Here is a 23,816-nt window from a genome sequence, read left to right as displayed (position 1 = left end):
TAATCAAATTGGAATTGGAATCACTGCATTTTCAGCAAACGAAGTCACTAATGCCCTTGCACTGCCATCAACTAGTACACATTCCCCAACATATGATTACTTCGATATATTGGAAACAGCGAAAAGTTTCCAATTCTCGCTTGTACCGCACTGCCATGGCACTGCTTTCGATACCCTATACACAAGTGATCGTAGAGAGATTATTTAGTCAGTTGAAACTCCTAATTACTGAGTCAAGAACGCGGCTTGGTGACAAAATGATAAAAGATATCATGCTCCTCAAAATGAATAATGTTTTGTGACCCGAAGTCATCATGGTGCTCGAAGCAGAGTTAGAAAAATGACACACTGTACAGGTAGAAATTATTGGATCTTTGTTAGATTGATGACAGAACTTGTTTAATCTACAACTTTTGTTTACTAATAAATGAATTATGGAAAATGGCACATTAGTTTATTTTTTGTTCTGATATCCAGTGTCGGTCGGTCGTTTTTTCCTCCTCTTAGATTCAAAACAATTCGTTTATTAAATTTTTCATTGAATGAATAATTCAATCGCCGTCTAATTTTGAAACATCTTCAAACCCAACTCTGCACAATAGGGCTGGCCGTTTTAATATTTGCTACATATGAAAATATGCTTCTTATATTAATATTGACAAGAATAACACTACAGAATAAGTTCAGTGTTTTTCAGAATGGTTTTCAATACTGGCTGTGTACGAGTTGGAACAAAACAGAACAGAACAGATGTCCAGTGTCATACGCATTCAACATTGACCTTCAAGGGATAATTTACTGATAAGGTTGGGGGTTTTTGTAGGGTTTGATAATGTCTTTGGCCACGAAGCTGTATTATAATTTTGTGGCGATATAGAGAGTGTTTGTTTATTCAGTTAATGTTTATATAATGATTAATTACTTGAATATATTCGCAAAATTTCACCACAAAATTTCAAAATTGAGCAAGCGATAGTGAATATCTCGTGCGCGTGCGGTCCAAATACGTGGTATACGTCATAAATCAAAATCCTCTGGGCCAACTGTTTTGAAACTTTGCAGAGATTTCACATCGTTCCCCAGGTAACTACTAGAGCATTCATTTTCAATTATTATATTATTTTTACATCAATATCAAATTGAGTGTTCTTTCGGTTTCCAGCTGTTATGCAAAAATGTAACATCTCGAAAAAAGAAAAATTCTACGTAGTTTTAACACGTTAATTCAAAATTTTCCATTTTATATCCATAACGTTGACACATTTTGCTAAATCGCGTATCCATATAAAAAGTGACTCAGGTAGATACCTGGAGAAGTACATGAAAAAGCACTGCGCAAAATTTCCAAACGGTTGGTCTAGTAGATTAAAAGTCATGATGTACAACGCAAAATCTTTTTGTGGCATCACTTGCTAAATTTACAATATTTTACAATAAAAATATTACAAAATGTCGTTCAAATGTAGCAAAATCATATAGAAAACTATCGAATATACTAACACTTTCTGCAGCCCTAGAGATAATTCCTAAAAACATACCGTTTTTCATCGAATCCTAACGCTCATTCGAGTAACCTTAGATTCCTCCTGCTTATGGTTAACTTTTATTTCCCTTATCACAAATCTTCAATACCCTCAATTGTGGCGCATTTTTTAGCGGTTCCTAGATGTTTTTATAAGATTTTACAATCATAGATATTCATTGCGGCACGTTTAATTCATGATTACAGAGGGAGATAATATAAATAAAAAAGCACGTGCACAGCACAGCGAAACGAACTGGTAAGTAGCCTGTTCGAGCTGTTGGCTTGCAATGCAAAATTTATACGAAGAACTCAAATAATTATTAGTGTAATTTATAATCCTTGCCTCGGCCATAAATATGATGAGACGCAGCTCTCATAAAAAAGTGCACAGGTTATACCTAACTTCATAATTTTCTTGACAGCTAATAATTTTAATAGGCTGGAAAGGGCAAAATCTATGCACGAAACTCCTCCGGCGCACATGAATCGTAAGTTCAATATTCTGGTGCAGTTGAAACTGGAAAATCCAACCAGCGACAATCGTATTTTCTCTGGTTCTAAACAACAGAATCACATCGGAAGTAGTGCGCTGTATTCGTACAATGATGCGCTATGCAGCGCACTGCTTCTGACATCATGGATTAGCACTAAACAAGAGAAAAAAACGACTGTCGTTGGGTGGATTTTCCAGATTTCAACTGTAACGATAATAGTCAGAAACAGAAAATCCATTTCTCGCAGTTATCTGCATCAGCTCACCGAAGAAAGCATCGTCTCGAGCGTTCATCGCGAGTGGATGGTTTGGGTTAAGCTGAGCATATGGCGCAAGCGAATAACTTTCTTGCCGAGTGAACCGATCCAAATTCGTGGCCCGACGCTGAAAAAGAACGAGTGACGTGCGTTCGGTTAGCCAAGGTGCGTAACTCACTGAATGGCGAGAGAAAGTGTGGAAGAAGCATAAACACGAAAAGCAACAATTCTCTCGTATTCACATCCCTTCGAGAACGAACGGAAAGCAGTTTCGCATAGCACAAGCACGTCTTTGGTGAAATGTATATAATCTGAGGGATGTCTCATTGTGAGAATCAGCAACCTTGGGTACCGGTAAACTACATTTTTTTCGATATATTTACATTTGCACAAGCCGTACAGCCCGCTAGAGCGACGCATCACTACAGCTCTTGCCAGAACGGTAGCCAAACCGAGTACATTTTCTCGTACAGCAGTAGAATACATTTTTGTTTTGCTGCTGTACTGCGACTGCTCGGTGAGAGTGTGGCGTAGTAAAGTTTGTTCTCTCGCTTTGTACACTTTTCTCTGCATAGTCAAAGGGAGAGGAGGCCCGCACACGAAAGCGTTGATGCCGGTCGTGGCGTAAACGAAACGCATTCATTGTCGTCGTTTGTGATTAAAAATATTGAATAGATTAAAAATATTAAAAAGTGTAAAATAAGGAAAGCGAAGCTGTACCGCTCGCGTCTGGTGGCTGTACTGGGGGCAGTACATCCACAGAAAAGGTAGGCATTTTGCATCCTTGGTCGTAGCAAACGCTTGCTGCTTGGTTGAATTGTGCGGACCTGGGACGAGAAGTGCACAGTGAAAAAAAGAAACTGTCACCGCGAAACGGCAATGGCCTGTCAATGGGAACCGAACTTTTCTTGACGATTTTCATTTTCTTGGAATGGACAGTGTCTGGGTAGTATCGTAATATCCTGGCTGTATACAAGGTGTATTTAGAAAACATATTTTACATGTTGCTTAGATGCGTGTAAATGCACACAAACAAATATGCAAAATGCACCGAAGGCACGTGCAATTTTATTATACTGCTCAACAGTTATGGTTAATGTTGTTTTACACAGTTCAGACAAATGATAACATAATTCATGTCATGTTCGAGCTCTATTATTTTCGGCACGAATTAATACATCATCGGCAAAAATAAAAAATAAATAAATGCATTATTTTTGTTATCTATACTGCCGTTATACGCATAATTGTCCCATGTATATAGGGAACCCCATAGAACATGGGACAAATATGCGTATTACGACAGTATAGTAGACGTACATTTTAGCTGAATTTGATTTTTTTGGTTTAAATCAAAATAAAACTGTTTAACAAACAATAGAGGTGCTATCAATGCAAACCAAAAATGTAGATTTTCCCAAAAACGTCTACGCTGAGAATCGACTGTGGATTAACGATGTTGAAACAAAAGTTGAAAATTTCACGACGGAACCACAGTACCGGCTGACTTTGCTTAATTCTCGTACTTACCTCAGCAGGAACAAGGACTTTCGGACAGTTCTACCAAGCGAGCAACGCAACCAACTTCGATAAATAATCCCTGCATTTTATATTTATTCGCGGTTTCCCCTTGACCTTGGCTTGCTTACTTTACATATTTCCAACGGATCTTTATAACAAACATTAGAATTTCCTCTGCTTGGTTTACCTTCACTAGTTACTGTATTTTTCATTCCTGCGCACCTTTACTGCTTGTAAGGACATATTTTTTTTACAAATTTGAACGTATTTTCGCCTCCACCTATATGGTAATACTTCTCACACAAAATGTTTCGTGGAAAACAAAAAACAATCTTCCGAAATGGCTAAGTTTTCTTTTTCTTTACCTTCCACTTATGTATTTTATACTGTTGGGTTTGTTAACATACCGTCTTACACACTGTTACTCTTTTTTACATCTCATTTTTTTAGGTTTTGATTAGTTTTTCGTTCGGATTATATCTATTCAAAAATGGATCCTGAACTATGTACAACTTTCCGACATAACTAGCTGTCTGCTTACCTTGGATGATTCTTTTGATTGAAAATTGAATAGTTTCCTCGTTTGTATGTTCTGCCTTTCGTTTACGTTAACCTAAATAGTTCTAGTTTTGGTTGCTGTTGTTACTATATATAAAAAATTATTACATCTCATCTGTTTCAATATTTTTCGTTACTTCGGCTCCCCTGAAGGTTCAACCATATTTACATAACAAAACTAGCTTCGTCTGTGACGAAAATCTTTTCTTTCATTACTTACCTAAAATATTCTTTTCAGTTTCTTATTAGTTGATGGTTTTGCTTTAGTAGAAGATTTCAGTTGAGTGGTAGATCGAATGTATAGGTTTAGTATAAGTAGATTTAAAGTTACCGCTTTAGTCCAAAACTTCTTTTCGAAACTTTCGGTTCTCGGGATGGGAAGCATTCGGTCCCCTCTGGTAGAAAGTGGAAGAGATCGAAGCTGCCACCTAACTTACCCCTGATTCCCCATTCACTACGATATTACATATTTCATTACAGCAGCGCGTGGCCACTACTTTTGCTGATGGGGGCAGTATTATAGACGACATTGCCGCTGGTTCGCGGGGTGGGGTCTTGCATCAATGGCTGGGAGGTACCTGAGCGCGGACTTCCTATCAAAAACGGGTTGCATTGTGCAGCATCCGATCGCTGGTGGCGGAGGACGGTCCGGAGGAGGCAACCGAGTCGGGTGTACTGCAGAGCGGTTGCAGCTCCGGTACGGTTTGCAGCAGGCTGGAGGGCTGTAAAGAGTAAGCACATGGTGAATGTTGACAGATCGGAGTAGAGAGTGGTTGGTTTTGGTTGGCTGATTGGTGTGGAATCAGTCAGGAGCGACCGGATACCAGATGGGGACGGTTTTTCGTGAAGGTTCCCATCGGGTACGGGGAGGCTGCACCGCTGGGACCAGGAACGGGATTGTTTTCCGCTGCGGCTCCGATGGGCTGTGGAGGTGGAGGTGGTGGCGGTGGTGGAAGTGGTAACGAAAACTAAAAGAATAAAAAATAACGACGAGGAATTAAATAAAGAAAAAATATAAGAAAAAAATATTCAATACATAAAAGTTATTCAAAACTAATCAAAATGAATTTTTTTATAACACAGATTATTAAAATAAGATTTCATGATAATCATATCATTTTCTTTTTCTCTCTAACGCTGCAAATGAAGTTCATCCCCAAACAAAAACCAACCGACATCAGTGATAAGGAATTTCGCCAAGCTGATCAATGACCTTGCCTACATGTATATCTAAAATTAGCAAACAATAAATCAATTCTCCTTTCCATAATACCATTTCCAAACAGAACAAAAAACCTTTCGAACAATGATTTTCCATTTCGGGATGCTCCACTTTCCAGACACCCAAAGTCGATCGTTCAATCAATCAATCCTATTCCCCCCGGTATTCGTGACCTTCAGTAAGGGTTTCGAGAAAAAAAAGGGCGACTAACTGACGGTTGCTGAGTGATTTAAATGAAAATTTGCAAAGAACCTGAACCGTCAAAGTAGGACTGGAAATATTTACTAATGATGGTGATTCGGAATGATATGGAACTGAGCAAAGCAATCGATTGTAAGTTTACATTATTTATCTTCCCATTAGCTGATTTTGTTGTGGAAAGGAACGATTAGTTTGATGAATTACTATGGAAGGAGCTATGTGCGATGCTTGTGATTAATCAATCGCAGTTACACGTTAGCAGTATATACAGGGAAAAATACCACTACTATAGGAAGAAAGGATAAACAAGGTTCTTTATCAGCGAAGATATTAGATAACTAATTATTTTAAGCGACAAAAAAGAAAAGTTGGAAAGGAATACTACGCCTGAAAAAAAATCCCATAATTAGAATGTAGAAGTCGGTCAAAAACTCAAGCGCAAAATCGGCACATTCAATATTAAAAGTGGGAAAAATACAAATTCGTTTACAACTCCAAATAAAGCTTTAGGAAGATTTGATTCTCTTTAATTACTTTAAGGGAGGCTTATCACCAAAATTATATTTTCAAGAGAGTCCCGTGCAAGAATGACTTCCCCTGACAAAGATTCGCCGAAGCAGGCAAATGGTATTGTTGGTTACGGGTCTTTTACAAAGGAATACAGAGCCTATGTACCAGCAAACCATGTCGAAACCGATGGTGGCGTGGTTTGCGATTTGAGGTTGAATGTCAACTCAGACTGCTATCGGGTGGCCTCCGCCGGGTCTGCACCATACAACTGTTTTCGATTTGATAAGGTTCTCCTGCCACACATACGGGAATGTGGCCGAAAAAGCTGTTCGAAATTATTTAATTATTTGTTTGCAGCAGAAATTATTACTCAACTGATATTATATAAAACAATCAATAATTTTGTAAGTTTGTATTCATATACAAGTGCAATAAAAACATTCTAGTCAGTTTTATTTGATTTCGTTTTCTGTAAGTGAACGAATATATTTTTGTTGACTATGTACCTAACGGTTTGGTGTGTAGCAGTTTCCATTATTGACGCTTTGGCTGGTGCGGCGCGCTTGTGGATTGGTTTTAGGTACAGCGGGCCAGCGTAATCTACTCCGGCGGCACTAAACGGGCGCCTAGGGACTATTCGATGAACGGGCAGTTGACCGATGTGCTGACGGACAGGCTCCGGGTTGAGGCGAGTGCAGCGAAAGCATTTGCGTACCGTGCTACGAACTAAACGACGGCCATGTACTGGCCAAAATTCTTCTCGGATGACGGACAGCAGTATTCACCCACCGGCGTGAATAATTTTTTTTGTGATAATAGTTGGCAATTAAAAGTGATAGGGGGTGAAAGCTTGAGAGTAGGGCAGGATGTTTCATTTGATAGGGAAGCTGGGCTAGCTTTAGTCGACCTCCGACCCTCACTTTTCCCTGGTCTAAAAACGGACTCATTTGGCGAATGTTTTGCTACTGGTTTCCCCTTTTCTCTCTTATTTCTGAACCGAAGGCATCTTATTGAGCAAGGCGTTTTAGTATAAATTTGGCTTCGGTAAGTAATTCCACAGATAACGATCTCAAAACGGATATGGTGTTGGGAGAAGGCTGCGTTCTGGCCTTGGCATGGGCGTTCCGCAGAAAGCGAAGGCAAAAGCCGGTAACGTATAGTAGGCGGGTGTATGATGACCAGCGGAGAAATATCGCATTAACTGATGGCGTTGATTGTACAAGTGTTACAACATGTCGAACTTCTAGCATCTCCTCAGCCACGCCTCAGTCTCTGCCCATTCTCGACAGTGTTGCAGCAGCCAGTGGGGTCCCTCCTTCCACAATTTACCATTCAGGAACTCGTCAACCGACATTCCGCGGGACACTAAGTCGGCGGGATTTTCGCTACCAGGAACGTGCCTCCATTGACAGCCGTGGGTAAACTGTTGTATTTCCGAAGCTCTGTTTCCCACAAAGGTCTGCCACGTGTTCGGAGGAGATCGGAGCCACTGGAATCCGACCAGAAAATAGAGGCAGAGACGTCAATGTCGATGGCGTGCTTAACTCGATCGTGGAGATCAGAGCCTAAAATTCTCATACCTATTCAATGAACGACGAAATTCAGAGAATTCATTTTCGTCCTTTCCCTGCCTCTTTCGTCGCTAACTGCATGAAAAAATAAAACAATAAAGGCGATGTCCCCTCCTCTCTCGATTCTATGAAAACGAGTAGCAGCAGCAGCGAATTTCGTTTTCCTATGACAATCCGAAGTTGCAATTTCGTTTTGATGCATGGTCAGTAATTTGCGATTTTCATTTATTAAATGAAATTAATGCAATGTGCATCTAATAATGCAACTAGAACATAGTTAAAATAAAAAATATGCACACCGATCAGGCTTCCGTCTTACAATACCATCATTAGCTCGCAAATCTACAGAATCGAGCATCGACAAATAAATATCATTGCTAGTGTATGTTCTTTTCCCCAGCTGTAAGTTCAATATCGAATGTACCAATATCATTCTGAATCTCAAAGCGAAAACGAGCGTGTGGAGAGAATAATGAAAACGCTCTGCTACATGCTTGCTTTGTCCTAGCCTGTTGTCTCATTTTCGATTTCGCAAAGTGCTAGTGGTATGGAAAGAAGCTTCGTTCTTTCGTCATTTTCGCCTGATTTTGGCAAATGAAAAAAACATTTTCCGACTCTGGTGGAGATGGGCAGCCAAAACTGCAGCGCAGAGTTCTAGACGTGCGATAGTTAGTCGTTTTATCGGAGCGACACGTGACTTGGCTGCAAGAAGTTCGACTTTGACGCTTCCTTGCTTGTCTTCGCAACGGACGTAGATGCATGCACCGTAGGCCGATTCAGAAGCGTCGGCGAAAGTATGCAACTGTATGGTGGAGCATGGGAGAAAAGCATATCGATTTACCCGGTAGGCGGTGATTTTCGGCAACTCATCGTGATAGTTTTCCCAACTGGTTCGAACAGTCTCAGGAACTGGATCATCCCATTCGACAGGTAGCAGCCACAACTGCTGCATGATGATTTTGGCCCTCACAACAATAAGACCTATGGGGTCGAATAGTTTGGCGATAGAGGATAAAATTGAGCGTTTGGTGGGCGGTTTGTCGTCATGTTGTACTTGCGAGTCAAAGCGAAGAAAATCTCCCTCTGGTTCCCAAATAATTCCTAGCGCTTTCACTGTCTCGTGGGGGGGGGGGGGGTGTGAACTACAGAGGGAATTGGGTACCGATTTTGTCGGCGTCTAGGCCGTGTAGCACTTCAAGCCGATTTGAAGTCCACTTGCGAAGAACGAATCTTCCCTTCTCGACCAATTTGCTGAGTTCTATGCGTAAGCGGATGGCGCGTTCAACAGATTGCTCCCCGCCAATGAAGTCGTCGACATAAAAACCTTTCCGGAAAGCCTTGCTGCCGAGGGAGTATGAGTGGCCTTCGTCGTCAGCCAGTTGTAGTAGCGTGCGAGTTGCCAAAAACGACGATGGAGCTAAACCATAAGTAACGGTAAGTAGATCGATGATTTGTACTGGCATGTCGGAGGAAAATCGCCGAAAATGCGTTGCAATGGAACATCATCTGGATTCACGAGGACCAGTCGGTACATTTTCGCTATGGCACCTACTAGAGCGATGGGATACGTCCGAAACCGTAAGATTGTAGTGAGTAGCTCGTCCTGGACGACCGGGCCGACGCAGGGAAAAACCGGTAGACGTTTTTGCCGAACCATCAAATACAACACGAACCTTTGTCGTAGTACTAGCTTCCTTGATAACAGGATGGTATAGTAGGTAGAATGATTTTGCGCCTTTGGCATCAGTTAGTTTACTTGGCTGCATATGCCCGAGGTCGATGTATTCCTGCATGAATCTATGACACTCAACCTTCAGTTTGGAGTTTCGCTCCAAACGGCGCTCCAAATATTCAAACCGTCGCAGCGCCTTCGACTCGCTTAACATGTCGTCAAAGTCAGGCTTCCGAGGCAGGCGAACTATGTACCGTCCGTCAGGGTTTCTAGAGACTGTCGATTGGTAAAGTATTTCACAGCGCCTTTCTTCGACGGAGTAGTTGTCCTTGGTGGTTAGTTCTTCCGTTTTCCAGAAACGTCCCAGAGTTTCTTCCAAGGAAACCATAGATGCACACATGAGACTGCTAGAATTCGACGATGGATTGAGCTTGGGGGACACTAGATCGGCAGAGCCCGCAACGAAAACGCTATCAACCAGAAGCGGGAGATTGCCATGCAATTGTATTCGTGTGACATTCTGGAAGAATGAATAAAAGTGCTTTGCCCCCAGCACTACATCGATTGGTTGGCTCTTGTTGAATGTTGGATCTGCTAGGAATAGATCCTTTAGAATTCTCCAGTCGGATATGGAGACATTTTGCGCAGGAAGATTGGTAGTTAGTTTGTCCATTACGAGGAAATTAACTCCGCAAGAAAAATGCTCCTTTCTGAATGAAACTTGGGCGTAGATGGACTCGTGTATTACGTTGGATAACTGACCGGCCCCTAGGACAGTAACGTTGACGCGATGCTTCTCCAGGCGGAGGATACGAGCCATGCGGTCGGTGATCAAATTCGGTTGCGATGCGCTATCCAATAAAGCACGGGCGGGATGATGTTGTCCATAAGCATCGACGATATTTACGATGACGGTTAGCAAGAAGACATTTTCACGAGGATGCTGGAGAGAAACAAACGTCTCGACAATCGAATCATCTTCAGCAGCTGCTACCATGGTTTGTTCGGAAACTACAGGAGAAGACGACGACGTAGCCCTGTTAGCAGAATCGACGAAAGACGTTGAACGAGAAACAGCGTCCTTCTTGGGACCGGCGCATTGGCCCGTGTGTAGTAAAGCGTGGTGGCGCTGATTGCACTTCTTGCAATTCAGGTCACATGAGCATTGGCGGACTATGTGATCTCCCCGTAGACAGTTGTGACACAATCGTTTCGTGTTCACAAGCTGTTGTCGGTCGTTCACCGACATGCTGTTGAACTTGCCGCATCTGGCCAACGAATGTTGTTGACTACATATGGGACATCTGAAAGAATAGTTAGCGGTTGATGCGCATAACGAGAAACGGAACTGTGATTGTCTCCGGAAATGACTAGCAGACGCACCATCGTTTGTGTTTGTCGTGCTAGTAGATTGACGATGGTTGACCGAGATCGATTCCAGTACTCTTGTCCTCCTCTGGAGGAAATCGATCAAACATGCGAAGTTCGGGTTCTTCGCTACGGATGCGTGGTCCTCCGAGGCCTTCAAGGAATCATCGTGCAGTCGCGTGCATAATACGTGTTCTAGGATCGTGCTCCAGGCGTCCGTCGGCTCACCCAAATGATGAAGAATCTTCGTATGACGTTCGAATTCGTCCACCAATCCGTGAAGTTGTTGCTGTAGACTCCTTCTCCATGCGTGGGATGTCGAAGAGTGCTTGCAGGTGTCGCTTCTTTAGCAGATAATCGTTGGAGTACCGTCCCTCGAGAGCTTGTCAAGCCAGAGAGTAATTAGCAGAACAAATAGCGATGGATTCAATCAGTTGAGCAGCCTCCCCCTTGACGGCTGCCCTTAAGTAGTAAAATTTTTGAATAGGTGGAACATCAGCGTTTTTGTGGATTGAAGCCAAAAACGTGTCGTGGAAAGTTAGCCATTGCGTATAATCTCCATCGAACTCAGGAAGCGAAATTGTCGGCAGTTTGATGCCAGAGAGAGTGGAAGTAGCATGCAGAGGTTGAGGGTTGCCATGCATACATGCAGCTTTTATTGAGAAAAGACATGACTCAAAGTCTGCACGTATAGCAGCATGCTCTGCCCTACCTTCCACATCACCGTCCTCCAGTTGAGGCTGTACCTCTTCAAGTGACGTCCACATGCGGTTGAGGCCGCATACGGAGTATAAAATGGCGCGGGTTGGCCAGATGATCAATACTGGAGCGTTTCTATCAAACAATAACCGTACGATGAATACCGAAACGTGGGTCCAGTAATAGATCTGGGTGACCGTAGGCTGACTGCAAAGCTTCCTGTAAACCGTTGCACTCGAACCACAGACTCTGTGAAACCCTGCTTAGAGCGGTAAGCAGTCGGTCGAATCGTCCGCGTTGAGCAGAAGGTCCGAGAAACGACGAATATGGAAAAGAAAAGGCGAACCTAGAGCGCACCAGTAAGGAATTAAATTCACGTTGGACAGAAACTAACCTTCTGCCTGAAAATATCAGGCCTTGTATTATAATCAAAGCGGCTTCTCCAGTCCAAAATTCCCGATGGCGGCGGTCACAGCATCCTGAACTGCAATGGCGTGCTGGATGAAATCAGCGATGACTCAGTGATGGTACGCAGTGGGCGCAAAATATTGGCGTGATCGTGTTGTGACCGGTAGAAAGTCGCAGTATTAAACCTTCCACTCGCGACGGAACTTCGAAACGGGTGCTAATTCCAGCAGGCAACGGCGACAGGAAAAAAAGGTATGGTGGAACTTCAATTTTATTTGCAGCGATGTGCACTCTTCAACGGTTCAATTCAACTGTCAGCTCCTTGCGTGTCTTTCGTATCGCAGCAGCTGATCATTATCCTAGTGTGGGTGACGAAAACGAATAGAAGACGAAAGTGATACACCGCTAACGTGCGCGAGTGGGGTTACAGAGTAAACCCTACGCTCTCATCGGATTTTCTGGGTCACTTTACTCATTACGTACGGTAATCCTAAACAGCAAGTATCGGACTAACATTCCTTCCCATTCCTTTCGCGACCCACGTTCGGGCCTGGCCGGCGCCGGTATTGATCAATAAAACCGTTTAGGATTACCAGGAGTTGCATATTGGAAGATGTTTCGCTACTCCCAAGCATAATTATCTACTGTGCAACTTCAGCTAGTCCAGATCGATATTATTTCGATTATTTCTCTTATTGGTTTTCACTTTCAAAGCGTGATTAATTGCAACGGTTTTATCTGAACATTTTAAGAGGACTTTCGTAATCTTTACATCGCTTCACAACTATCTTCGCAGTGTTTCTTATCCTTCTTGGCGATAATCGTTCCTAATTATCTACTAGCAGGTGCTGAGAGTTTCCCGCCGGCGGAATTTCTCCCGATACTGATACCCGTTTTCTGTTATCAGCCATTCTGACGCAGAGATACCCTACGGTCAAATTTCTCTAGCCAATGATATCCCCCGATTTTCTCCGAGTTCGTGTTGTTCGTTCATTATTTTTCCTCCTTAGCTGCTGTTGCTAGCTCACTGACCGACCTTTGCGGTACAACTGTTGTTAATATCGAAACTTGTCGAGACGTGAACCGATCCAGTGGCGGCGAGACAACTTGACTTACATTCTTTTACTGCCACCCTCACAGGATTTCGTCAAGGATTTGTTTCTAGAATGACCGAACTCAAATGTGTCAAAACGGCTCACAGTCACAGTGTTTCGGAATGATTCAGCTGATGCTGAAGCACTAAATATTGAGCTCTCTGGTGTACAGTTCAGTCATCATTTGGTTTCCGAGGTAACTATATCTGAATATTGCTTCGAATTTCCCATTATTTCCAAAAGAAACATACTTGTAAAAGTTTGAGCTTCAGACGGAAAATATAGAAAAACTCGGAAAAAAATACCTTATTATTCACATCGTGGCAATTATGGCTCCGCTTCAAAATTTTCGGACAAACTTTCACCAAATTTTTTAAATGTGAATATCTGCCGTTGTACTGAATGAAAAAATAAAATGTTTATGCTATCTGATTGGAAATTTTTTTTTCAAGAGTTATCCTACCGGAGCTGTAGAGCTAGCTGCTCGGAAGGGTTCCCCGTCAGAATCACACACTACAATTGCGAACGAGACAGGCAACGTCGCCCACTAAAACACTGCTTAATGCCAATTGTAGCGGGTCGTGATTCTGAATGTGATTTTCATTGTACGGTTCAGATATGTGCGGGCGTAGGCACTTCGCGATCGTGTATATCATCGAGCACGGCTCGAGCGTTTGTACGTTAATGTGTTCGGTCGCGTGTACTAACGTGTACGTAGCTTCGCGTGTATGAATTCTATTTCATAACCGTATGCCTTTCGCCTATTCGCGTGTGTTCTTGGATGATCGCGCGCGGACCGTGAACCTAATACTTAATTTTCGGTGCACGTTTCAGATGCTAAAAGAAAGTGAGATATTCCATATCACTAAAGTTCCCGCTCATGTCGCCATGGATCGTGTTGTCAACAACGTGTTGTTGTGGATATGAGCTTAATTTTTTTATTGGTCCAACTGAATGTATGGATCTATGTTGCTAGGACGGAGGGTAACGATACCCGATCAGAATGAAATAACAAGATTATAACAGAACACAATTTTTGTAACATATTGTGTTATAAATTAGGTCTCGTTAGTAGTTAAAATAACAGAAATTTATAACAAGTAATAATGCGAGATATAATTTTGAAATATTTCTGTTATGTGTTTCTGATCGGGTATCCGGACGTGGCAGATTCATGATCGCGCGAACACAGACATTTGTAACTTCGTAAGTACTAAAGCGCTATAAAATTTGCGCGATCGCGGGCGTGGGTGTGCGAGGTTGATTGCGAAGGTCTTAAGCGTTCGTATGTTAACGTGTTTGTCGCGTGTGCTCGCGTGTATAAATTCGTTTTTGTTACCGTATGACCATTCACATATTCGCGTGCATTCTTAGATGGTCATGCGGCCCGTTATTCTGATATTTAGTTTTCAATGTACAATCCACATTCTGACAGAACGTGAGTTACCCCATATCACTAGAGTTCCCGGTCATATCGCCGAACGTATTGTTCAGTTGATATGGGAGCTTTCTTTTTTAATTGGTCCAATTGAAGGCATAGACCTATTCACGCTTGAGACCGCGTTTGAAAATTTATAAGTGCTGAGACGTTTACTTAACTACCCGGGTGTTTCATTTTGGTGGAATCGCTGGCGTAAGTATGTGTAGATGATTTTAATTACATGGTCGGTTTGTGTTATCACGAAGGACACGAGCGTTTGTACCTATATGAGTATGGATAGAGTATAGTATACAGATATAGTCGTGAAAGAAATCACAAAAAGGCCGAATAAAGAAAAAAAGATTCAAAGAGATTGATTAGACGTGTATAAATTGACCGATACTATTTTGATATAAAAGTAACTAATAGTTGTACAAAAGAAACAGAACAATGAAGTAGAATAGAAAAACACATGTAACTTGCAATCAAACTCGTCTAATTGTGGCAAATGTTGTATATTTACCATTAACGACAATTGCAATCTGTTAGACTATCATAATGCAATGCTGGTCGGGAAAGGATGATTCACGTGCGTCCGAAAATTCATTGTACCTTAATTTATCTAATCCGACATTCCGGAAGGTATTAGTACTATTCTATCATATACACCAGTTCTGCATCCATTCCCTGGTCTGACTGTCACAAATACTCAGACGAACACATACACAGATAGACATACGACTAGCACATAACAATTGTACACTAGTACTACGAGCTACAGTTATTACAAACGACAACTAAAAAAAAGATGGGTGGGTAATGTCTGCGACATAACCGGAGAGATGTAGAATACATAAGGAACACGTTCTTCAAATATGTTGATACTCATTAGGATTTTCGGACAAAAGCTGATTTGGGCGAGGAATATTTCAAATTATTCTTTACAAAAATGATGGTGGTCCTGAAAAGGACCGGTTTTGTTGGCGTTGTTGGCCTTGGTGAGGGAGATGGCTAACGATGAAATTAATTGTTAGCATGAGGAAGTCGCGTAGTACTGGCCAATGGAAGAACAGATAATAATTGATTCCTGAAAATCAATTTTTCTTTATTCATGTAAATTATACATACTTACAAATCTAACAGAAGATTCCTGATCATATTTCTGTATCATTAGTGCGAACATTGTGTAATTTGGTTAAGTACAATGAAAGTTACAAACTTTCCAAACTCGACCTTCTGTTCCTTCAGAAATATTGAAATGGGGTGTCTATATTAAACCGTTAGTCGTGGTCACAATAAAAAAAGATGGGTGGGTAATGTCTGTCACATAACCGGAGCGTCGTGATTTCAATTCGAGACGTTAATTTAAATCTAATAATATTCAACAGAATCACGTTTGAATGGGAAATTTTCAAATAATTCTCTATGGTAATAATGGTGATTCTGAAAAGAACCTTTGGTATCGGCGTTGGTGTTGATGGTGATGCGCTGGATCGTTGGATATTTTTGGCATGATAGTTACGTGCCTGGCGAACTGTTTTGTAGCCTCGAACAAAACGACAAGACTGGCTTCTTCGGGTACCATTACGGCTGAACTTTATAAGCTTAGCTCGACTTTGAAATCCGGCACAATCTCACGAATCAGACACTGGTAGGGCCATTTTGTTTGCTACTAGCACGGAGCTGCACAAAAAAATCATTTAATGCAGTTAGTTCACGGGGGCTGCCAAAAAGCTTGAATAGAAGCATGCGACTTCAACGTTTCTCTTAAACACATGCAACAACACATTCGTTTTGGTAATACTTATAACAGTAGAAAGGAATGGAAAAGCAGTGCACGAAACGAGCGAGAGGATAATTTAAATTTTTGTTCCGTGTGCAAGCTACTTCTTTCCACCCAACGTATTATGTTGCTTGTTGAAAATTTGCTACACACCTTAAAATGAAAGTTTCAGTTTAACTCTCACTAGAACACAATTGATTGGTCCTGAAAAGAACCGTTGCTTTTATTGTAATTTACGCCCACTCCCACAAACCGACCAAGTAGGCACTGGCTTCATTACGGCTGAGTTTTGTAAGCGTAGCTCGACTTTGAAGTAATACACAACCTTACGAACCAGGCGCTGGAATGTTAGCCAGCGGATTAGTTGCTCCGTTGCCCTTTAGTTGGGGCGAAATACTAGCATGGCGACAGTTCCTGATCGGTAGTTGGTTGCGATGGGCCACCAGTAGCTGGGGCACTTTTGCGGACCGTCATCATCGCCAACTGCTTTCCTCCGGTGGACTGGCTGCTTGCTAGTGCTTGAACGAATACGAATGATGAGAAAAACCGACCGACCAATATTCATATATGAAAACACGAGAAAGCACTACTATCGCTCTCCCGCTCGTTTTCGTGCCATTCCTGTGCCTTTCCTTTCCGTTCGGCTACCAATACTAGCATAACCAAAACGAATATTCTGTCTTTCCATCGCCTTCAATCTAGTGGCCAGTGCTAGCAAACTTGCATGTTCAGTTTTTCAATAACAACATTCCAACAATATTTTCAAAGAATGTTGCAGATTTGAAAAGAAGGAAGGAGAAGATTTTCACAAATTTAAATTCTTTCGTGTTATTTGTTAGCGCTGATAAAGGCTATTTAGTTTAATCAACGGAGGCTTCCAAAAAGTTCGAATAAAAGCATGCGACTAGTGTACTTTGCACGTTCTATATTTTATCAATACTAGAGAGGATCAATAAAATAATTCAAATTGTAATAGCGACATGCAATTGTGGCAACACTGGTCATGAGATGGTGGGGGAACACGCACATTCCTTTTAGTTATGATGGTATTAGCAGCAGAAAGGAATGGAAAAGCAGTGCACGAAAACGAGCGAGAGAGGATAATTTAAATTCTCTTTCTTTCCACACATCGTATTTCTTATATTGCTTTCTGAAAATTATTTGTTATACACCATAAAATGTAAATTACAGTTTAACTCTTATTAGAACACAATTAATTGGTCCTGTAAAGAACCGTTTATTGTTTTATTGCGGGAGCATAATTCAGATGCACTCCCCGCGGACACGGTGAGCTAGAACGCACTATTTTGCATTCTCGAACAAACCGACCAAGTAGGCATCGTTGGCTTCTCGGGGCATCATTACGACTGAGCTTTGTAAGCGTAGCTCGACTTTGCAGTCCTGCACAATCTCACGACCCAGACGCTGGAACGATAGCCTACTCTGTTGCCCTTTAGTTGGGGCGAAATTCTTGCAGGGCGACAGTTCCTGATCGGGTTGCGATGAGTCACCAGTAGCTGGGGCACTTTTTCCGCCGTCGTCATCGCCAACTGCTTTTCTTCGGACTGCCTGCTTGCTAGTGCTTGAACGAATATGAATGATGAGAAAGACCGACCGACAGATATTTATATAATCGCGCTAATATGCACTACTATCGCTTTCTCGCTCGTTCTCGTGCCGTGCATGAGCCGTTCCTTTCCGTCCGGCTTCTAATGGCCTAACCAAAGGAATATGCCGTCTTTCCCCCACCAAGTGCTCTCGTCAAGCAACCCAATGCGAATAACCATACGAACAAACATGTAGTGGACCTATATATAAACTTTTCATTATTTTATTGTTCGGTTGGTCTACCATAACGACGGCTCTGTGCGGGATGGGCTGAAAATTTTCACTTTTCCGAGTCGTTTTCGAAAGATTTTTCAAAACACATTTTTTTTGTTATTAGTACATGTTATACATACTTCAAATTTTAATACAGCATAGAGGAACATATTTGCAACAAATTGGCCTAAAAATCAAATCATTCTGTTAAGTATGATAAAAGTTATTAACGTTCAAAATCTGACGCGGCGCCGCAGCCGATATTTTGAAACGGGACCCCTATATTGAAACCTTAAATGTATTCTACATTAAAAGGTTCCACTTATGTATTCATTAAATTATTTCAATTAGCATGTGCACGATGACGAAATCGACCGATAAATGGACGCACAGCCGGCCACGCCAGCACGCACAGGCTAGTAGTTGAGCGTTAGTATGGGCTGGCGCAGAGTATGAAAAACACAAAACTTGAAAAAGACCTATAGGTCTCCTCGATGCGCCACTATCGAAATGCAATAACCATCTTGAAGCAATTGCCTGTCAGAGGTTCTGTAGCACTGATGCACGCAATATGCTTGATGATATTTGCAATACCGTCAAAGAGGGTTGGGCTGATTGGAATAAAAATGTTTGCGCTATTTGATTGGAAATATGCCCAAGAATTTGGTAACTAATTCCGTAGAATGTAAAATTAATGCAAAGAACGGAAATAATGGATTATGTGAAAGCAGTAATTATCTGCACCATGATTGGTCCGCACTATTCGACCGAGCCAGCTAGCGTCGTCAGCCTAGTCCCTTTGTAGTCAAATGAACTGCTATGCATGTATAAGGTATAGTCCAGAAGAAAAAATCAGCAGATTTGCTTTTTGACGCCGTACCAGCTGCAGTATGACTATGAGTGCACTATCCCGTCAAAAGAAGATCGCTCGTTAGTTAGCCAAAGCCGTCAATATGGGCAGCACCGGACAGATTCAATCAGATAGGTGAAGTCACGAATAGAAGTGCCGCGTGTACGTTTAAATCATTCGTCGCTCGCCTGCCAAACGAACAACATCTCGACTGTAACGTCCGGACGGTAACATAAGCGGTTAAACACCGTTGTTCGAATTTGCACTTGTTTATTTGCTATGTGCAAAGCTTATCGAGCGCACGATTTGAAGCGAACGAGTATAGAAATATTAAGTTCAACACACTGCAGGGTGCAAAATGCGCGTAAAGCTTGTGAGTTAGCATTGAGAAGAAAATAATTCATTTTTATGCTTGTGTGTGCGTTGGGCTGGTAATTCTCATATCAAAATGCTTTTGGCGGTTTGTAAGTAGGGTGAAGCCCCTACTTTATCCCTATTATGGAAGGTTCCGTACCATTTCCTTAATTACACGGCCTACAATTGATGGAATGCGAATAAATTGGCATCATCATCTTCGTTCCGCTCCTAAGAACCAATATAGTAACTAAAATAGCCCGCGAATGGTGCAATACATCGGTTTGAGTGCAGGGAAAACTCTAATCGAATGCTCCAGTTATCGCTCTACCATTTGAACCAATGCGTTAAACAAAAATGGCAGAGGCTACTCTAGCCAGTAACATCAAATTTGTGGAGTGATAATAGAAACAGGGCGAAAATCGGGTCATCACCCTATCTGGAATAATAAACCTATTGGCACACACCTTCTATATTTCGGATGTACGTGACGCGTTTTACATTTCTTATAAAAGAAATGTATAGAATTCGCTCAAACTTTCAAGATTTTTTCCGAGGCCCGGAGGGCCGAGTCTTATATACCAATCGACTCAGCTCGACGATTTGGGACAATGTATGTGTGTGTGTGTGTGTGTCTGTGTGTGTGTGTGTATGTAACGGACAAATTCTCATTCGTGTTTCTCAGCAATGGCTGAACCGATCTTATCCAAACCAATTTTAAATGAAAGAACTAAAAAACAGTATGAACGCTATTAATTTGTTTTTGATTCTGATGTTTAGTTTCCAAGATATGAATGTTTGAATGCGTAAAAATGGCGTTTTTTGCAGTTTTTTTGAATTATCTGCCGAAATTGACAATATAGATTAACAATTTATATGTTTTTAGACAGCTTCAACGAATACCTTTCGAACAAGCTATAGATTGTTGAAATCGGACTATTATCAAAAGAGATATTTAACATTAAATGCGGACGAAAGATTTTTATCATTTCCCATTGCCAGAAATATGACCAAAACCATGTAATCTATTTTTAACGTTAAAACGGCTTATTCTAGTTCAATAGTATCTTCGGTGAATTTAATAGAGGCAATATGCCCTTTCTTTTGGTATTGTGCTTTTGCTGATTAATCCCCCTATGAGTGAGATATTTTCACAAATTTTCTTGGAAGTGATTATATCGAAATGATGCCTTCAGCAAATTTGTAGCTCTTACTTTTGCGAATAACTTTACTGAAGACTTCACATATCTATTTTCAATACTTTAAAAGTTATGGCTTGTTGTTTGTGGATTACTCTTTGTCGCCTATTTATTGTTCAATATAGTAATAATCCATTGAAATAAGCCAAACATTATTTCGATAAAACGAATTTTGTATTTTTATTTCATTTTTCTATCTACAATCGCTAGAAATAATCACCGAACACTTCCAAGTTGTCTGGAAGGAACTTGATAACTTATCAGCGCAAAAATGTTCATTTGTGCGAACCTTCTGACTGCAATTTTTCTAACTCATGACCATCGGATCGATCTGAAACATATCGGAAAATGAAAAGCGAAATAAATAACTCCAACCAACGGCGTTGCCAAGAGAAGCTTTTGGGGTTTAACACCATACAAACCCTCCCCCCCCCCACCACACCCACAAAAAAAATGGATTGAAGTTGAAAATTTATTGATGCACACTGATTTAATTCAATATTACAATAACAATTATCTGATCCGTACATTGATATCCTGTTGTTGTAAACATCATGAGGACTTTTGATAAATTGTCGGGATGGGGTCCTGATATGTAACTGATCTATTGGTCTTGATTTCACAGTTGTCAAATTGCATCAATATTAAAATCCTGCCTGAAAACATTCCAATAGAAAATTCCAGAGTTCTGTAATCAATCATAATCCTCAGATTTCTTTTCAAATTGAGCTCGTTTTTGTAGAGATGTACTGTAATAAGGGTCTTTATTTAATAGGAAGCGAAGTTAAAATTGATTTAATGTCTATGAAACATAGAACTGCGCACCAAAAAAATGTATAACTTTTGACAATGGAGAAGACCTTTATGTCCTAGCCCAGTACACGTGCTATTGGTAGGGTCCAATCTACTACACGGGGTGCACTGGGGGCGTGTCGGACTCAAATGGTGACCAGCCATTAATACCGACTAAACTCCAATGGGCTCCGCCATCTATCCCCAGGAACTACCTTTCGGCATTACTTCTGGGGGATGGCTGTACTTAGCGTACGCTCTCACTCGTGCCTTACATTCTCGCACACTCGCTCCCATCTCGGCATGGGTAGACCATACCTCCGTCTATCATCCGCCAACTCACTCACTCTAACTCCTCGCCTGCTGCTCGGCGCTCCATGCTCTCTGCAGCCGGCAGGCAATCTGAGTGGTAGCAGTCGAAGCGGGGACATACGAATAGTACGTGCTCCGCAGTTTCGTCGACACCTGGGCAGTCTGGGCAGACTGGGGCCTCAGCGTGCCCAAACCTGTGGAGGTACTGTCGGAAACAGCCATGGCCTAACAGGAATTGTGTCAGATGGAAGTGAACTTCCCCATGGGGTCTTCCCACCCAGCTAGATATGTTAGGTATCAGCCGGTGGGTCCACCTACCTCTCGACGAGTTGTTCCATTCGCGTTGCCATCTGGCGACCGAGGTCACCCTGGCACGCTCACGGACTCCCCTATTGCCACGCAATTCGAAACAATCTTCGTCTTCCCGGATGACCAGCCCGACTGGCATCATACCCGCTATCACGCAGGATGCATCATGTGATACCGTGCGGTAGGCAGATATCACTCTGAGACACATCAAGCGATAGGTGCTCTCCAATTTGCGACGGTAACCGGTTACTCCCAGTGCCCTCGCCCAGGACGGTCCACCGTACCTAAGGATAGATACGGCGACACCGGCCAGTAGCCTGCGTCTACTGGCGCACACCTTGGAGCTGTTGGACATCATCCACGATAATGCCGCGACAGCCACCGAAGCCTTCTTGCACGCATAGTCGACATGGCTGCCGAAGGTCAGCTTGTCGTCTATGATGGCCCCAAGAATCTTCAGACTCCGCTTAGAAGTTATCTCGACTTCTCCTGCTTGAATAACTGCTTGTTGTACCGACTTGCGGTTATTGACAACAACCACCTCCGTCTTGTGATGGGCGAGCTCTAGGCCTCTCGCGCTCATCCATTCCGCCACTATGCTTATCGCCTGTGCCGCCGTTAGTTCTACCTCGGAGATTGACTCCCCGTAGACCGCCAGGGTGACATCATCGGCAAAACCGACGATTTTCACACCCGGAGGGAACTTTAGTCTCAGAACCCCGTCATACATAAGGTTCCATAGTACCGGGCCCAGGATTGAACCTTGCGGAACTCCTGCAGTAATAAGAACACTTTGCTGACCGGCATCGGTCTCGTATAATAGTACACGGTTCTGGAAGTAGCTTTCCAAGATCCGGTACAGGCCCACAGGTGTAACGAGAGCGCGATGGCATCCCAGCTTGCGCTGTTGAATGCGTTCTTCACGTCAAGTGTCACTAACGCGCAATATCGAATGCCCCGCCTCTTCCGTTGGATCGCTATCTCGGCAGTCCTTACCACTGAGTTGATAGCGTCCACCGTGGACTTCCCCTTTCGAAAGCCGAACTGATTACTTGACAGGCCCTCCGTACCTTCTGCGTATGGAGTTAGCCTGTTCAGGATAATCCGCTCAAGCAATTTGCCCGTCGTGTCAATCAGACAGATTGGTCTGTACGCCGATGGGTCACCAGGCGGCTTCCCGGCCTTCGGCAACAGTACCAGCTTCTGCCTTTTCCATCTATCCGGAAAACGGCACTCGTCAAGGCATCTCTGCATAGCCAACCTGAACATGTTCGGATTCGACATGATTGCTGTCTTGAGAGCGCTGTTTGGAACTCCATCAGGCCCAAGAGCTTTATTCACCGCTAAAGAATTAGCAACTGCAAGTAGCTCTTCGTTCGTCACCGGGGCCACCATGTCGTCCGTACCCACCGTGCCTTGCGGCGCTGGGGGCCAGGGACTTATGGTTCGGGACGGGAAGAGTACTTCGATAATTCTCGCCAACCGTTCTGGCGACCGTTCAGGAGGTGAGGAGCCCCCTTTGGTCTTTGCCATCACGATCCTGTAGGCATCGCCCCACGGATTCACGTTGGCCTCCTCGCACAATTTGTCAAAACACGCTCTCTTGCTGCGCTTGATGGCATTGTTAAGGGCCGATTTCGCAGCACGAAACACTTCACGTCGTTCCACTCTAACCTCCTCAGTGCAGGCTCGCTGCATCCTACGTCTAGCTTGTAGGCAAGCTGACCGTAGGGCTGCGATCTCTGCACTCCACCAATATACCGAGCGTCTGCCATTTCTTGGCAGGGTCTTCCTCGGCATAGTGGCGTCGCACGCGCGTGATAGAACAGCTACCAGCGCATCTCCGCTTAGACTGTCGGTATTGGCCTCCAGTCCCA

The 23,816-nt window shown here is 42.7% G+C and overlaps 1 protein-coding gene across 1 annotated transcript in view; it reads right to left on the bottom strand.

Annotated features, from left to right (window-relative positions):
• Nucleotides 1-3,860: 3,860 nt before the first annotated feature.
• LOC131680858 (nephrin-like) overlaps nt 3,861-23,816 on the bottom strand; it is a 386,752-nt gene continuing 366,796 nt past the window's right edge. The window contains exon 19 of the mRNA XM_058961572.1: nt 3,861-5,076. Coding sequence (XP_058817555.1) covers nt 4,951-5,076 — 126 coding nt within the window. The 3' untranslated portion in view covers nt 3,861-4,950. The remainder of the gene's footprint in view (nt 5,077-23,816) is intronic.

This window comes from Topomyia yanbarensis, chromosome 2, assembly GCF_030247195.1.
Source record: "Topomyia yanbarensis strain Yona2022 chromosome 2, ASM3024719v1, whole genome shotgun sequence".
Classification (NCBI taxonomy): Eukaryota; Metazoa; Arthropoda; class Insecta; order Diptera; family Culicidae; genus Topomyia; species Topomyia yanbarensis.
The sequence above is the reverse complement of the archived record's forward strand: the minus strand, read 5'-3'. Positions and strand labels throughout refer to the sequence as shown.